Here is a 17889-nt window from a genome sequence, read left to right on the forward strand (position 1 = left end):
AAACGAGAGTGCAGACTGCATGCCCTAGGCTGGATGACTAGTTGTGGCCAGGCACCCAGTCTGTATGTTGGCAGTGGCCCTCTGAAGCTCCGGGCACAGGGTCGTCCCGTCACGCTGGGCTCAGGAGCTCCTGAGGTGGGTGAGGGCTCCCACCTCACCCAGTTACGTCCCACCAGCTACCATCTTGCTCTCAGTCAAAGGAAAGCTTTCATGAGAGGTCTCTGAAGCTTGCCTGCGTGTATTCATTCATTCATTCACAGTGGAACCCCCCATTCACTGAGGGGCTACATCTTAGGCTCTGGTTGGGCAGGGGGGTCTTAAGACCCAACCCCTGCCTTCCGTAAGCTCCTCATTGATTTTGGGAGACCAACTGATGGGACAAACAAAGGAGCAGGGGCTCTTCCTGGCAGAGGCAGGGTCTAAGAAGCCCCCTAGACCCTCGGCGCTGACAGAGGAACAGGAAACTGGCAGGCGGGGCAGGAGGTACAGGGTGGACGGCAGGCCAGGGGCAACCTGAGTCATGGCTCTTCCGTGGGTAGAGAAGCCACAGAGGCCAGATCATGGGCATGGAGGGGCACAGGACAGAAAAAGGCTCCCGTGAGAGTTTGTAGCACCCTTTGTTGAGTTTATATTGTATGTGCAAGGCAGTCTGCAAAGCATTCAATCACTTCACACGCAGTCCCACGCAGCTTTCCAGCTAGAGGCCTGAGGCTGCCAGAGGGCAGGGGTCTTGCCCAAGGTCGCTGAGCTGATAGGGGTAGCGCTGAGACTGGAACCCAAGTCTGGGCTTACAAAAGTCCATGAAGTCTCCGCACTCATCATGGGCTTCCCTCCCTTACACATCCCTTTACTTCCTCCCCAGTCCAGCCCCCAGCACCGACAGACCTCTATGTCAACAGCACCGGGGACCGTTTCATGCTGAGCTGGAGCGTGGCCCTCGGGGGTCCCCAGGGGAGTTGGCTGTCCCTGAGGGACCTGGAGTTTGAAGTGGTCTACAGGCGACTTCAGGACTCCTGGGAGGTAGGGGACCGAGGTCAGCTCTGCCCTGCGCCCCAGGGAAGCCCCTGGTCCGGTGTGGCCTCCTCCAGCACCCCTGTCTCCCACAGGACGCCCTCACCCTGCACTCCGCCTCCTCCCAGGCCGTCCTGCTCCCCGAGCACCTGGTGCCCAGCAGCACCTATGTGGCCAGAGTGCGGACCCTGCTGGCCCCGGGCTCAGGGTTGTCAGGGCGGCCCAGCCAGTGGAGCCCAGAGGTTCGTTGGATCTCCCAGCCAGGTAACCGGGTCTGCCCTCGGAGGGCAGGGTGGGCCCAGGGGCTCCTAGACAGGGGGCTCTAGGAGTCCCCATGGGGGCGTTCCAGCACCCACCACATGGCATTGACTTCCGAGTTTCCCTGGGCTGACCCCGTCTGCTGTGAGCACGGCAGAGGCTGCGGCTGCGCCCCACTCACTTCTAGGCTCATCCCACGACACTAACAATGCCACAGCATTGACGGCAGCTGGGTCCTAATGGGTGCGGGGATTCTCCCCTCCAGGGGACGAGGCCCAGCCCCAGAACCTCCAGTGCGTCTTCAACGGGGCCGACCTGCTCAGCTGCTCCTGGGAAGTGAGGTCCGAGGTGACCAGCTCAGTCTCCTTCACCCTCTTCTACCAGGCCAGCCTCGACTCAGGGTGAGCGGCTCCTGCCTCCTCCCCCTGCCCCCCAGGGCCTTGCCTGCCCCAGCCCCCTCCTCTCCCTGGAGGCCCCAGCAGAAGGCCTGGCAGCCCCATCCCCACCCCTGAGGCCCTTTCCTCCTCCCTGTCCTCACCCAGCTGTGCTCCCCAGGAAGGAAGAGTGCTCCCCTGTGCTGGCGGAGAAGCTCAGCGGTCCCTATACCCGGCACCGATGTCAGATCCCCGTGGCCGACCCTGGGGCCCACGGGCAGTACATGGTCTCTGTTGAGCCCAAGACGGAAGAGAAATTCATAAAAAGCTCAGAGAACAGTGAGTTTTCCCCTAGCCTTCTACATGGGGGTTCTCGGGGCAGTGCTGCTTCCTTGTGTCACCTGAAAAAACTTGGGGCCCCACATGACCCGGTCCTCAAGCTCATCGGTTTCAGAACAGCCCAGTCCAGGAACCACAAGTGAACAGAAGGAGTTCCCATCTCTACTTGAACTTCTCAAGAACAACAAAAGAATGACTAAAAAAATAAGAAAGATACAATTAATAGCCACATGGTCACTTTAAGTGTCTTTCCCCCTCTTTCCAGTGCTCACTTCTCCTCCCCAACTCTGCAGCTTCCCTGAAGGTTCCCCTGCTGACCAAACTCTCCTGATCTTCCCACCAAAGCCTTCCCTCCCTGACTTTAGAATTCTCCACGGAGTTCCGAGCTCAGCCTTCCGTGCAGTTGGTCTGTATCTACATGGTCAACTGGCCATGCAGCTGCAGCAGGGACTGAAGGTGGCAGAAAAAGCTGAAGGCGTTGACATGGGGACGGATGTGTAGCCGCACCCAGGTGCCCAGGGAGGGGACCTCGGCCTCCACCCCTGCCGCTCACCCACTTGCACCCACAGGAGATCCCTTAGGGACTCCGAAGGGTTCAAGTGCACAAACATGTAAAGGTCCTAGTCTAGCATGTAGGATTCCTCAGCAAACCACAGTCATCACATAGAGGTGACCACGCTTTCATTTCTGATGAGTAAACTGAAATCAGAGTGGTCAAGTGACTTACCAAAGGCTGCTCAGCTCGTGGGCGTTGGCCCAGGGCTGGAATCCAAAACTGCTCACCCCACGCCCACGGCTCTCCTTTCTCTGCACTTTGCCCCTTCCAATATGCCGGCCAGCCCGCTGAGCAGGAGGTGCTGTCTGCACAGCACCCTTTCTACTAGTGGAAGGGCCCACAGCTGGCGGCGAAGGCCCGTGAATCTCTGGTGGTGAGACCGTGCGGCGGCGCCTGTTGGTGTGGAGGGACAGAAGCTGGAATTGAGGTCAGGCAGGATCGCAGGGAAGGTGAAGCAGGTGGGTGGCGTGATGGAGCCCAGGACGCTGGAGTTACAACGCTGGGCCTACGGCACGGCCTCTGCCTCAGATGAGCTGCTTGTCCTTGGGCAACCTACTTAAGTGCTCTGGGGGGCAGTTTTCCCATCTGGAAAACAGGGCTGGTTTCTAGTACCGACCCTGCAGAGTTGTTGTTAGAACTGAATGAAATCAGCACAGGCGCACGTGTACGGCCCTGCCGGGAGCACAACCAGTACACTAAGAAGGAAACCAATTGCTAGGGGCTTTGTCTTTACTTTATATATTAGGATTAAGCTATGCCTAGAGCTGCTCTACTATAAGTGTTTTTTAGAATAGCCCCAGGGAAGGGCTGCTCAGCTCACAGCAGATGCTGATATGGTGGAAGGCAGGACCCATGGCCAGCAGGGAACGCTGGGGAGGTCCCATCTGAGGACAGATGCTAAGGTCACCCCCTCTTGGCCTCCCTCCCTCCAGTCCAGATGGCCCGTCCAACCCTCAACGTGACTAAGGACAGAAGCAGCTACAGCCTGCGCTGGGAAGCCGAGGAACTCTTCTACAAACACATCAGCTACACCTTCCAGGTCCAGTACAGGAAAGATGCGGCCTCCTGGGAGGTGAGGGTCTGCGGCAGTGGGGGGGCGTGGATGGGTGGAGGGCAGGTAGGAGGGAAGGCACCCAGGCGACTCGGTGACTGAGGGGTGGCCACAGGGATTTTGTTAGGATGATCTGAGAGGTCAGCAGGCCACTGCCCCATCTCTTGGGGAAGGAACTGAGGCTCAGAGGAGCATTGTGACTTGGTCAAATGGAACTCGACCCTGAATCGCACTGGGCACAGAGCGCCTGGGCAGGAAAGGCTCAGAGACCAATGGGATCGATTTTCAAGAGCTGCAAAGCCCTGGAACGTTTCTTCAGAGGAATCTTCTCCAGAGTCCCAATGTGCAGCCTCCAGGAGCAGGCTGCTCTGCTGAAGGAGGTGGGACAGGGTTCAGACTCCAGCCCCCAGCCCAGCAACCCCTGGGTCCATGAATGCAGAGCAGAAACCACTGAGCCAGCCCCAGTCCTCAGGCTACAGATGGGGAAACTGAGGCCTGGAGAGGTTGTTTCAACCCTGGTGCTGGGAGTGGCCCTGGGCTCCTGAGCACCTGTCTCAGAGCCCGGGTTCTGGTGCACACACTGCATCCCCGGGAGGTCATCTTTTGGGGTCCGGGCTGCCCCCAGAGAAGCTGGAAGTTGTGGAGTCTCAAAATGAGTGCTGCCCCCTGAGGGCACTGAAGAGAGTCTCCCAGGGGTGGAAGTGATGTGGTAGCAGCTCTAGGGATGCAGCTGCAGCAACAACTGAAGGAAAAGCTGGAGGCATTGACATGGGGAGGAGTGTGTAGTTGGGCCTAAGTGCCCAGGGAAGGGGCCTCAGCCTCAGCCCACCCTGCTCACCTATCTGCCCCTGCAGGAGAGCAAGGCAGAGACCCTCCACAACACCCACAGCATGTCCCTGCCACCTCTGGAGCCATCCACCAGGTACTGGGCCAGGGTCAGGGTCCAGCCCACCCCCGGCGGCTACAGTGGGATCTGGAGCGAGTGGAGTGAGGAGCACGCCTGGGACACGGAGTGGGGTATGTCTGCCCAGCTGCCACTGCCCCTCCTGCTGCAGGCCAGATGCAGGGGCATTTTTCCCTCTTTATGTGTCAGTTGTCATTGGAAAAGGACACCTGGGATACCACTCAGGCTGCAAAAGAAGCCTAAAGAGCTGATCCATCCATCACCCCTCCCTCAGCCTAGAGCTTAGGCCTCTGTTAATGTGACCTGTGGCTTCAACTTTAAGGCAGTCACATCCCAGTGCCTCCTCAGCCTGAGTTTCCTGTTACCATGTGTATTAGTTAGGGTTCTCTAGAGAAACAGAATCAACAGGGAACACATGCAAATATAAAATTTATAAAAGTGTCTCACGTGACCGCAGGAATGCAGATTCCAAAATCCTCAGGGCAGGCTGTGAAGCTGACGATTCCGATGGAGGCTCTGGATGAACTCCACAGGAGAGGCTCACCAGCCGAAGCAGGAATGGAACCTATCTCTTCTGAATCCTCCTTAAAAGGCTTCCCGTGATTAGATTAAGCATCACTCATTAAGGAAGATACTCACCTTTGGTTGCTTACAAATGGAATCAACTGTGGATGCAGCTAATGTGATCATGATCTAATTCTATGAAATGTCCTCATAGCAAAAGACAGGCCAGCACTTGCCCCACCAGTTAAACAGGTACCACAACTTGACCAAGTTGACACATGTCCCTAACCATGACAGTCCACCCCTTGTCAACTTGGCAGCTATATATATATATCACCTTAAACCATACTTAATTTCTGAATGAAAACAATAAAACACACATTTATTTTCCTTTTACCTGACAATACTCAATTGTCCTGCATATACTGGAAACACATTAAATCTCTCCAGAATAGGGTGCAAATCCTTGAGCAACATTCATTCTTAAACTTGATATCTTACAACTTAAATAGTATAACGTGAACAAAACAGCATTACAGTCCTTGTTTCTGTAACTGATCACGTGGTCGAAGTTCATATTTATCACTACCTTCTTCCACTACCCATTCCATGTTCCCTTTACCCTCAGCAAGCACTTCAGTTGGCCGTGGTTCTTTGCCTGGTGGGGTGACCCAAACCTTCATTCCTGAAGTTTCAGAGCCATTGGTAGTCCTGCCTGGATTGGGTTGTTGCAGTTTTTCATTGATTTTAACCACAGGGCATGGTAGTACTAAAAGACGCCCTAGAGGATCTCCTATATTCCAAGAAAACTCTTCTTTACCTCCATTATGTAGTTGCAGTCCTACTTCCTCCTGATAGTCAGGGTCAATTACCCCAGACAATAATGTAATCCCCTTCTTGGCTTGTTGATCCAGTGGCATAAGTAGCCCAAAGTGACCAGGTGGCAGTCTTAACTTCCAGTTCAGTGGTATCACTGTTGTTTCTCCTGGAGAAAGCACACCCCGTTTTGGAACTAAAACCTGTAGACCAGCAGAGCTCAGGGTAGCAGAGACAGGAAGCAAAAAATCTTCCTAGTGGATCACTAGGGGTAATAGTGAGTGGTACCACTCCCATTTCCACCCCTTGGTTCCTGGACCCATGGATCCTGGCTATGGGAGAAACAGCACCATACAAAGGATGCTGATTCAGAGCATATACAGCTTCCTGGAGAACATTACCCCAGCCTTTCAAGGTATTGCCACCTTGTTGGCACTGTAATTGAGTTTTCAAAAGCCCACTCCAGCGTTCTATCAATCCAGCTGCTTCTGGATGATGGGGAACATGGTAAGACCAGAGAATGCCATGAGCATGTGCCCATTCCTGCACTTCATTTGCTGTGAAGTGTGTTCCTTGATCTGAAGCAATGCTGTGTGGAATACCATGACGATGGATAAGGCATTCTGTAAGCCCACGGATAGTAGTTTTGGCAGAAGCATTGCATGCAGGGAAAGCAAACCCATATCCAGAGTATGTGTCTATTCCAGTTAGAACAAATCGCTGCCCCTTCCATGAAGGGAGTGGTCCAATGTAATCAACCTGCCACCATGTAGCTGGCTGGTCACCTCAGGGAATGGTGCCATATCGGGGGCTGAGTGTGGGTCTCTGCTGCTGGCAGATTGGGCACTCAGCAGTGGCTGTAGCCAGGTCAGCCTTGGTGAGTGGAAGTCCATGTTGCTGAGCCCATGCATAACCTCCATCCCTACCACCATGACCACTTTGTTCATGAGCCCATTGGGCAATGACAGGAGTTGCTGGGGAAAGAGGCTGACTGGTATGCACAGAACGGGTCATCTTATCCACTTGATTATTAAAATCTTCCTCTGCTGAAGTCACCCTCTGGTGTGCATTCACATGGGACACAAATATCTTCATGTTTTTAGCCCACTCAGAAAGGTCTATCCACATACTTCTTCCCCAGACCTCTTTGTCACCAATTTTCCAATTACGGTCTTTCCAAGTCCCTGACCATCCAGCCAAACCATTAGCAACAGCCCATGAGTCAGTATACAAACGCACCTCTGACCAGTTTTCCTTCCAAGCAAAATGAACAACCAGGTGCACTGCTCGAAGTTCTGCCCACTGGGAGGATTTCCCCTCACCACTGTCCTTCAAGGACACCCCAGAAAGGGGTTGTAATGCTGCAGTTGTCCACCTTTGGGTGGTACCTGCATATCATGCTGAACCATCTGTAAACCAGGCCCGAGTTTTCTCTTCCTCAGTCAATTCACTGTAAGGAACTCCCCAAGAGGCCATAGCTCTGGTCTGGGAAAGAGAAGGTAATGTGGCAGGAGTGGAAACCATGGGCATTTGGGCCACTTCCTCATATAACTTACTTGTGCCTTCAGGACCTGTTCTGGCCCTATCTCGTATATACCATTTCCATTTTACAATAGAGTGCTGCTGTGCATGCCCTACTTTATGGCTTGGTGGGTCAGGCAACACCCAGCTCATGATAGGCAACTCAGGTCTCATGGTAACTTGGTGGCCCATGGTTAAGCATTCAGTCTCTACTAAGGCCCAGTAGCAGGTCAAAAGCTGTTTCTCAAAAGGAAAGTAGTTATCTGCAGCAGATGGTAAGGCTTTGCTCCAAAATCCTAAGGGTCTGCGTTGTGATTCTCCTATAGGGGCCTGCCAAAGGCTCCAGACAGCATCTCTATTTGCCACTGACACTTCCAGCACCATTGGATCTGCTGGATCATATGGCCCAAGTGGCAGAACAGCTTGTACAGCAGGCTGGACCTGTTGCAGAGCCTCCTCTTGTTCAGGTCCCCACTCAAAATTAGCAGCTTTTCTGGTCACTCGATAAATGGGCCGGAGTAGCACACCCAAATGAGGAATATGTTGTTGCCAAAATCCAAAAAGACCAACTAGGCATTGTGCCTCTTTTTTGGTTGTGGGAGGGGCCAGATGCAGCAATTTATCCTTCACCTTAGAAGGGATATCTCGACATGCCCCACACCACTGGACACCTAGAAATTTCACTGAGGTGGAAGGCCCCTGTATTTTTGTTGGATTTATCTCCCATCCTCTGACACGCAAATGCCTTGCCAGTAAATCTAGAGTAGTTGCTACTTCTTGCTCACTAGGTCCAATCAACATGATAGCATCAGTATAATGGACCAGTGTGATGTCTTGTGGGAGACAGAAATAATCAAGGTCTCTGCGGACAAGATTATGACATAGGGCTGGAGAGTTGATATACCCCTGAGGTATGACAGTGAAAGTATATTGCTGACCTTGCCAGCTGAAAGCAAACTGTTTCTGGTGGTCCTTACTAATAGCTATTGAGAAAAAAGCATTTGCCAGATCAATAGCTGCATACCAGGTACCAGGGGATGTATTGATTTGCTCAAGTATTGATTTGCTCAAGCAATGATACCACATCTGGAACAGCAGCTGCAATTGGAGTTACCACCTGATTGAGCTTACGATAATCCACTGTCATCCTCCAAGACCCATCTGTTTTCTACATAGGCCAAATAGGGGAGTTGAATGGGGATGTGGTGGGAATTACCACCCCTGCATCTTTCAAGTCCTTAAGAGTGGCAGTAATCTCTGCAATCCCTCCAGGAATCCGGTATTGCTTCTGATTTACTATTTTGCTTGGTAGGGGCAGTTCTAGTGGCTTCCACTTGGCCTTTCCCACCATAATAGCCCTCACTGCACGAGTTAGAGAACCAACGTGGGGATTCTGCCAGTTGCTCAGTATGTCTATACCAATTATACATTCCAGAACTGGGGAAATAACTACAGGATGGGTCTGGGGGCCCACTGGACCCACTGTGAGATGGATCTGAGCTAAAACCCCATTGATCACCTGGCCTCCATAAGCCCCCACTCTGACTGGTGGTCCAGAGTGACGTTTTGGGTCCCCTAGAATTAATGTCACTTCTGAACCAGTGTCTAATAATCCCTGAAATATCTGATCATTTCCTTTTCCCCAGTGCACAGTTACCCTGGTAAAAGGCTGTCAGTCTCCTTGGGGAAGTCTTGGAGGAAGATTAACAGTATAAATTTGTGGCAGTGTAACAGGTTTCTCCCCCAAAGGGATCTGGCCTCCCCTTCATTCAAGGGGCTCAGGGTCTGTAAACTGTTTCAAGTCTGGAAATTGATTAAGAGGCCATGACTCTGTGTTTCTGTAATTCAGGTTAGACTTCTGTTCATTTGACCTAGAACTCTTTTGTTTATACAGCTTGAGCAAGAATTTAGTAGACTGCCCTTCTATTGTATTTCTAGGTACCCCATGATTTACTAGCCAATGCCACAAATCTCTGCGTGTAATATAATTTTGACGCCTGCTTTGAGTTTGCTGTGTATTATAATAGCCACGTCTATCCTGTCTTTGGCAATTAAGTGCTGCCACCTGGCTTCTGCCAACTCGGGATCCTGTCATCCCCATTGTGTTTAAGGATTCCAGTTCAGTGACAGCAGTTCCTACAGTAATATCTGACCTACAGAGAAGTGCAACCACAGAGCTCTTTAGGGATGATGGTGCTAGTCTCACAAATTTATTTCTCACAGTTCTGGTAAAAGGTGCATCCTCCGGACATTCCTGGGGCGTAAGAGCAGACTTTGCATGATAAATCCACTCTAACATTCCAATCTCTCTAAGCCTCTGGATCATCTACATTATACCAGGGCAGTTCTGGCATTTCAACCTCAGGTAATGTTGGCCACCTTTTAATCCATGTTTCAACCAACCATCCAAACAAACTGTTAATACCTTTTCTAACCCCTCGAGCTATAACATTGAATGCAGAATCTCTGCTTAGTGGGCCCATATCAATAAATTCAGCCTGATCCAGCCTTATATTCCTCCCACCATTATCCCACACCCTTAAAATCCATTGCCACACATATTCCCCTGATTTCTGTCTATATAAATTGGAAAACTCACACAGTTCTTTTGGAGTATAATGTACCTCTTCATGTGTGATACTTCGTTTCTCACCTTTAGGGGCCTGTTGGGACTTTAGTTATATTATAGGTCTGGAAGAAATGAGGGGTGGGGGGGGTGGGTCATGAGTAGAATTAGAAATATCTTCCAAGCCATTTGTTTCAGGGCTTTCGTTTGCAGTTTCATCTGGTGAAATAGGATTAATAACTTTAGGGCTAATCCCTTCAGAAGGAGGTTGGGTGGCCAATTCCTCAAGGCAGGCTAGAGGTGGGGCGGTTATGTCCTCAGAGCAAACTATTACAGGGTTATATAGAGAAGACTCAGCATGATCTAAGGTTTCAACCTCATCCCCGACATCATTATCATCAATCCATATGTCACCATCCCATTTTTCAGGGTCCCACTCCTTTCCAATCAATGCCCTCACTTTAACAGCAGACACCATGCAAGATTGAGATTTCAGTTTATGTTGTAAAGTTGCTACTCTAACAATAAGATTCTGAGTCTGATTTTCAGAGATCTCAAGTTTACGGCTACAGGAAATAAGATTTTCCTTCAGGATGCTCATAGAAACATCTACATCTTTCAGACGGCACTTAACTTCTCATTTGAAGCCTTAAGCCCATTCCTTTCACCCCTTAACGTAGCCGGTGTATCTAACAAGAACCAAGCAACATCTCTATACCTCTTATTTCTACAAAACTCTGTAAAGGTGTCAAAAACATTATCCCTCAGGTCTGGCTTCGTACAAGCGAAGCATTAGGAGAATTGAATGATGATATTTTGACTATGTCTTTTGCCAACTCACTCCGTGGATTGGGAGTGTCATTCTGATTATGGGAATCAGAGTCCTTAGTGTCTCTGAGCCCAGTCAGAGTAGAAAACCATTCATAAAAACCCATTTTTAAGATTCTGTTTCTTAAGAACCACTCCTGGTACCAAGATGTATTAGTTAGGGTTCTCTAGAGAAACAGAATCAACAGGGAACACTCTCAAATATAAAATTTATAAAAGTATCTCACGTGACCACAGGAATGCAGAGTCCAAAATCCACAGGGCAGGCCGATGACTCCGATGGAGGGTCTGGATGAACTCCACAGGAGAGGCTCGCCAGCGGAAACAGGAATGGAACCTGTCTCCTCTGAATCCTCCTTAAAAAGCTTCCCGTGATTAGATTAGAGGAAGACACTCCCCTTTGGCTGATTGCAAGTGGAATTAGCTGTGGATGCTTCTGACGTGATCATGATCTAATTCTATGAAATGTCCTCAAAGCAAAACACAGGCCAGCACTTGCCCAAACAGATAAATAGGTACCACCACTTGGCCAAGTTGACACATGTCCCTAACCATGACATCATGGAAGCAAAGACCTGCAGACTAGGATCTGGGTTTGGAATGCTGATTGGATTTTTTGATCTTCCTTCACCTCTGTGCACTTGTCACTTTCATTGTCCCCTCACATTTCCTAATAGTGACCACAAGGAGACACATACAGTGACAAGGGCCATGGGTGGTTTCAGGGGGATAGAGAGGGCTCCGGGAGCACGCACCTGTCTACAGCCACCCTTGGTTGGGAAGAGCCCAGAGCTGTACTCAAGCAGAAAGGAAGGAAGGGCCACCAGGCCCAGGAGAAGGCAGAAGAGGGAATCCTGGAGGAGGCTCAGCCTGTGAGAGGCTTAAGGCCGGAGCAGCAGGAGGTGTTAGGGAGCCCCTGACTGGCCTTTGCACATGCTTCATCCTCTGCCAACATGGCTTTTCCCCATCTCCACCTCTCCAAAACTTCCCTGTTCCTTGAGGCCCACTTACATGCTGCCTTCTTCAGGAAGCCTCCCATGATTGCCATGGGTTGTAGTTATTGCCACTCCATGCACAAAAGCCTGCTACTGGAAATGATCTAATTCTGCTGTGCCCTCCCAGCACTTTGAACATTGTGGCGGGAAGTCAGCTCAATGCCCTCCCAGCTTTGCATGTACCTACTCCCCCAGGGCATCCGCTGTGACAGGGAATTTCTAGAGTACTGCACCCATACGGAGCAGGGACTGGGAGGGCACTGACCCGGTCCCAACCCTCCCCTTGCCTCCTAAGTCTCCTGCCTGCTCCAGATGTGATGTTAATGCTCCTTTTCCCTTCTTGGCTGCCCCGGCAGTGCTGCCCGTGTGGGCGCTGGTGCTCATTCTGATCATCCTCACGCTTGCCTTGCTCCTGGCCGTCCGCTTCTGCGGCATCTATGGGTACAGGTGAGGGGACCCCACGGGGCAGGTGGGTGGGCACCAGGGGCACCTGGCTCGGGGCTCCCTCCAGTCCCTGCTCGACCACAAACCCCCTGTGGGGCCTTGAGAAGTCCTGCCTACTCCCTGGGCCTCAGTTTCCCCTCTGTACAAGATCATGGGAATGGCTGGCCCTGAGATTTCTGGCCCCTCTCACCTCCTGGTGTCTTTCCAGGCTGAACCGCAAGTGGCAAGAGAAAATCCCCAACCCCAGCAAGAGCCGCCTCTTCCAGGTACATCTGCCCTTGACAGCAGCCATTGGTAATGGGGGGAGGTGGGATGAGTTCTCTGCTCCTGCATCCCCATGTCTCTGTCCCCACCCCCGTCCTTCCCCGCCCCGTGGGCTTTGAGTGACTGCAGGGCAGGGACCCTGTAAGCTTTGAGAGGCCTGCAGTGCTGTTCCTGGGGCCCTGGAGGTGAAGGAGCCCCAGCCCCACCCACGGGAGTAGGGTTGGGAGACTTGAGGGCTAGAAGGTCCTGGGCCCAACTGAGCTCAAAGGAAGGGGTTCCTTCGCCAGGGCTGGGAGGGGGTGGGAGGGGGGAGGACATCCGAGCTGAGTTTGGCAGGGTCAGAGGTGGTGGGAAAGGTTCCTGTGAGCAGAAGTAAAGGTCTCCTGGTACACCAGGGTCTTTCATTAAGGGAACCAGCGTGGGCGGGAAATGAGGCCAGGGGGCCACGGGGCTGCTGGGAGGCAGAGTGTGCTGCCAGCGCCCGGCGCCGGGCCCCCTTGGTCAGGGCGGCAGGGCCGCTTTCTGTGCCGACGGCCTTATGGCCCGCGTGGAGGAGGGCTGGGGGGCTCGGGCACACAGCCGCCGGTCTTGATGCTCGGGGGGCCTTGGGGACCTCACAACCCCCTCTGGGCCTCACTGTTCCACTTCAGAGGCCGTGGCGTGGCCCGACGGGGCTGAGGTTCCTTCCAGGTCTGGGGGGTTCTCGTCACCCACCCCTCCACTCCCTGCCCCACCCCCACCTTCCCGAGGCCCCCCAGACCCCACAGACAGAAATGTCCTTCCTCTTCCCAGAACGGAGGTGTGGGGCTCCAGCTCCCGGAGAGCACGTCGGCCTTCCTCAGCAGGAGGCCCCCCCACAAGGAGCCATGGGACAGCCCCGTCTCCAAGCTTGTGGGGTGAGTGTCTGGCTGCCAGGCTCGCTCCTGACCGCTCAGAGGGCAGTGGTGGAGTGGGGTGGGGAACTCTGTCGGGCCCATCAGGGTCTCCAATAAGGTGCTTTGGTCTGTGGTGCACTGTGAAGGGACCTCAAGGAAGCTGGTTTACTCTAAAGCAGGAGACACCTCAGTCAGATATCAGCAAGAACTTCCTAAGCCTCAGGTTAGCAGAGGGCCAGATGGTGAATTTGACCAGAGGCAGGAGTCTGGGACAGATGACCTCCATTGAGCTCCTGCCTGGGGCACTGCACACCGCCGAGGCCTCTGGGCTTCCCTAGAGTCTCAGTGGGGGTGGCAAGGGCTGCAGACCCTCGGGCTGGTGCCTTCAGCCCACCACTGCCTTTTCTCAAGGACAGTTGATTGTGTGGCTGATAGAATGTAGGAGCTCCGGGTGGGTCCGTCATGCACGGCTGGTTTGACCCTGTGCCCTGAAGGACCTCACCAGGTAGAAGGAAGAGGAGACCCAGATCTGGCCAGTCCAAGGTACACTTTGAGGAAAAGCAAGGAGGCCCTGGTGTGTAGTGCACAGGGAGACTGAAACAAAAGTCCTTCCTTCTCTGGAGCCCTGACCCTCCTGTAACACTCCCCACAAGCCCTGGGTGGGGTCAGGCCTTCCAGAGTCACCCCTTGTCCCTTGTGCATGAGCTGAGGCACCTGCTCAGAGTGGGCCCAACATCTCTGCTTCTGTCCTCCCTGCAGAATGTCCCCTGCAGTCTGCAGGGACAGTGACGTGTCAGCTCTCACCACAGAGAACCCTAAGGACACTTGTGATCCACCATCTGAGCCTGGCTGGGCTCTGGCCACCTCAGACCTGTCCCCGGAGCAGCCGCCCAGCCCTTGGCCCAGTCCGTCACCCACCCCAGGCAGGCCCAAGAGCCAGGCCTCTGGCTTTGACTTCAACGGCCCCTACCTGGGGCCACTGCACAGCCATTCCCTGCCGGACCTCCAGTGCCAGCTGGCGCCCCCACAGGCAGGCGTGAGCTCCCGGGGCTCCCTGGAGTACCTGTGTCTGCCTGCCGGGGGGCAGGTGCAGCTGGTCCCCCTGTCCCAGGTCCTGGGTGGGGCGTGGAGGCCCTGCCCAGGGACTGAGGGGACCCCCTCCCTGGAAGCAGGGGAAGGCCCGGCCTCTCCTCACTCTGGGCCGACGGTGGGTGCACAGGCCCCACGGGACAGCCCAGCTGCGCTGCCCACTGCCACTGGGGACCCTGAGGAAGGCGTCCTGGCCTCTGGCTATGTCACCACCGCAGACCTGGTGTTCACCCCACCCTCAGGGGCCCCATCTGTCCCCCTGGTTCCTTCCCTGGCTCCCCCTCTGGGCTTCCCTTCAGACCAAAACCACAACCTCAGTCCTGCCCTGGCCACTGGGCCCCCCATTGCCTCAGTGCCCCTGCAGCCAGGCTTTGAGGACTATGTGGGGCTCCCTGCAACCATAGGCCAGTCCCCCAAGCCCAGTCTGGGCAGTCCCACATCCCCTGCAGCCAGCAGCCCAGGCCTAAGCCCAGGGGGACCCCTGGCACCTGAGACCCCTGTGTCCCCTCAACCTGAGGGTCTTCTGGTCCTGCAGCAGGTGGGTGATTATTGCTTCCTCCCTGGCCTTGGGCCTGGGCCACTCTCACCCCGGAGCAAGCCCTCCTCTCCTGGACCTTGTCCTGAGATGGGGGGCCTGGACCAGCTTATCCAAGCCAAGAAGCCTCCTCCATGCCAGGCCATGCCCCAGGTACCAGCTGTTCAGCTCTTCAAAGCCATGAAGCAGCAAGACTACCTGTCGCTGCCCCCTTGGGATGTCGGCAGGGCTGGGGAGGTGTGCTGAGACCCTCCAGGCTGGAGAGTGAGGAAGGAGAGGTCTGCCTTCCCTTTGTCTTGCCTTCTGTCCCGGTGTCCTATTCCCGGTCATCTCCGCAAAGCCCAGGAGAGACCTCCATGGTGCAATGGATGGAAACTTGGAAAATGAGTCAGCTCCATAACCACTTTCTCCTCCTGCCCTTCACCAAATCACTTCTCTCTCACTCAGTCTTGCTCTCATGCACACACACACACACACATACACACACTTTCTTTGAAATTAACTTTTTCTCAGATCTGGTATTAATAGAGGTTTCCATACATACTCGTACCATTTCCCTTTCCTGTTCTTTTTAAATCGGATTCTTTGCTTTTGCTGTTTTGTTCCCTCTTTATTTCAGTGATTTTTTTAAAAATTAGAGTGAGTTGGGGTCCAAGCCGAGCCTGTTCTGAGAGTGAGACACGTGTGGTTGTGCTTGAGGATTGTGCAGCTGCAGCAGGTGCTAACGTGCAGGGCAGGCCCAAGGCAGGTGGCCCTGGGGGGCTTGGGGCTGGGAGGGTCTGCGTGGGCCCTGGGCCAGCTCACCTCAGATGCTGGCAGTCCCAGACACAGCATCAAAGTACCAGTCTTGATGGTCACTCCCAGAAAACGGCGAGGGACCTGGAGAAGTGTGCGAGGAAGGAACACGAGAGACTGCGTGTGAGCTCCTGGAAGCCCTGCTGCTTTTCACTCGGATGGCTGGGGGCTCTCAGGGGACTGGAGACCCCGCAATGAGAGACGTCCTGTGAAAGGCTGATGAATGGCTGCAGTGACCCCCTTGCCACCCACAGGCTGGAGGCAGCTGGGGAAGTGTGGGAGAAGAGGTGGCTCAGGAATGCACACCTGCTGGAGACAAGTTGGAAAGTACTGTGCGCAAAGGAGAGTGACCAAAGGACAAACACATTGTGGGGTTTTTCATCCAAACTGCCCAGTTCCCCTCCCTTCCAAAAGCGCTGCTCTGACCGACCATATGGTAAGGGCTGCGGGTCAATGTTGAGCCTGTACTGAGGGTCGCCTGTCTTTGAAGTCTTTGCCTTTCTGAGATGCAAAGAAGAAAGAGAAAATCCGGCATTAGATTGTTTTAATTTGCATTATTTGATAACTACCAAGTTTGCACACATCTTCATAGTTTCTTGGACACTGATTTTTTTTATCCTGCTAAGCTTAGTGTTTTATGCTCAAGGCCTTTGTTTTATTGGGTGTTCATCTTTTTTCTAAGTTTTTTTTAAATGATTTGGCCATAGCCTTTTGTGAATGGTGCAATTTTTTTTCTAGTCTCTGGTTCGCCTTCTAAGTTGGTACATGCAGCTTCTCGGTCTGCACAGTTTTCACGTTTTTGTGCTGTCTCCAGCTCCATCAGGGAGCCCCTGCACAGCACCACTCTTAGTGCAGGTTAGAAAGGCCCTCTCCACTTCAAACTGTACATGTGCCAATTTCTATTTGTTCTAGGTCTTTTCGGGGTTTCGAGCTTTATCTTTAAAATTTTTAATTACTTTGGAATTTCATTTGGTGGAAGCTGTGAGATGGAGATCTAGTTTTGTGTTTTTCCCAAATGAGAAGCCAGTTGTTTTTGCATCATTTGTTGAATCATCTGTCGTTTGTCCTTGCATTTGAAATGCCGCTTTTATGATATAGAAAATCCTTGTACCTCAGTTTCTAGGCTTAGAATTTATTACATTGTTCTCTCGGTGGCACCTCACTCTTTTGAGTATTGTAGGTTTATAGTATGTTTCATTAAGTGGCAGAGAATGATTCTTGGTTTTTATTGTTGTTGTCGTTCTCTTTTAATTATGTTCATTACAGCAATGTTTGTTATAAAATGAAATTAGGGCAACTAAGATGTTTGACAATACTGAAATTACCATCAAAGTTTTAGTACGTTCTAAAGTAGACTACTCTGTGAAAAATGATTGGATCTCCATACATTAGGTAGTTCAAGATATTAATTCCCAAATGTTTGGACATGATTATGTGGAAAAATTGCAATGTAATATGTATAACATAAAACAAAAACAAACCCTAAGCCTGTGTATATATGTTAGAGTAACTGGGGGAAGGACAGCTCCTTCCTGGCCTCAGTTTCCCCATCTGCAACCTGAGGACTGGGGCTGGCTCAATGGTTTCTGCTCCGCACTCCGTGGACCCAGGGACCACCTGGGCGGGGGGCTGGAGCCTGAGCCCTGCCTGTCCCATTTTCTTCATCAGAGCAGTCTGCTCCTGGCGGCTGCATAGTGGGGTTCTGGGGAAGAATTCTCCAAATAAATGTCTCCAGGGCTTTGCAACTCTTGAAAATCCATCCCAAGTCTCTGAGCCCTCCCCGTCTTGGCGGTCTGTTCTTTCTTGTAATTCAGGGTCGAGTGGGTTCATTTTGACGGTGTCACAACACCTCTCTGAGCCCCAGTTCCTTCCCTAAATGATGGCACAGTGGCCTGCTGACCGCTCGGGTTTGCAATCCCATGGTCCAGTGGCCGCCTCTGACCGGCCCTCCTGGGTCTCTTCTCACTCATTCACCCACCCACCTCCCTCCCCATCCATGCACCTACCCCCATCCTCATCTCCCAGGAGGCCATATCTTCTTGTACTGGGCCTGGGCGGTGTGTCCTGCATCTTTGGAGTACAGCCCCTCTGCTTCCCAGCGCAGGCGGCAGCTCTTACCACCCTTCGCCACGTTGCAGGTTGGGAAGGCCATCTGGACTGGAGG

General features: G+C 52.8%; 1 protein-coding gene across 2 annotated transcripts in view; it reads left to right on the plus strand.

Moving 5' to 3' along the window:
• CSF2RB (colony stimulating factor 2 receptor subunit beta) overlaps nt 1-17496 on the plus strand; it is a 29676-nt gene extending 12180 nt beyond the window's left edge. For both annotated transcript variants that reach the window (XM_077168718.1, XM_077168719.1), the window contains 10 exons: nt 863-1020; nt 1107-1275; nt 1535-1670; nt 1825-1982; nt 3471-3610; nt 4444-4606; nt 12080-12170; nt 12376-12433; nt 13224-13327; nt 14066-17496. In XM_077168718.1, the coding sequence (XP_077024833.1) occupies nt 863-1020; nt 1107-1275; nt 1535-1670; nt 1825-1982; nt 3471-3610; nt 4444-4606; nt 12080-12170; nt 12376-12433; nt 13224-13327; nt 14066-15176 (2288 nt within the window). In that variant the 3' untranslated portion in view covers nt 15177-17496. The remainder of the gene's footprint in view (nt 1-862; nt 1021-1106; nt 1276-1534; nt 1671-1824; nt 1983-3470; nt 3611-4443; nt 4607-12079; nt 12171-12375; nt 12434-13223; nt 13328-14065) is intronic.
• Nucleotides 17497-17889: the final 393 nt, after the last annotated feature.

This window comes from Tamandua tetradactyla, chromosome 7 (assembly GCF_023851605.1).
Source record: "Tamandua tetradactyla isolate mTamTet1 chromosome 7, mTamTet1.pri, whole genome shotgun sequence".
Classification (NCBI taxonomy): domain Eukaryota; kingdom Metazoa; phylum Chordata; class Mammalia; order Pilosa; family Myrmecophagidae; genus Tamandua; species Tamandua tetradactyla.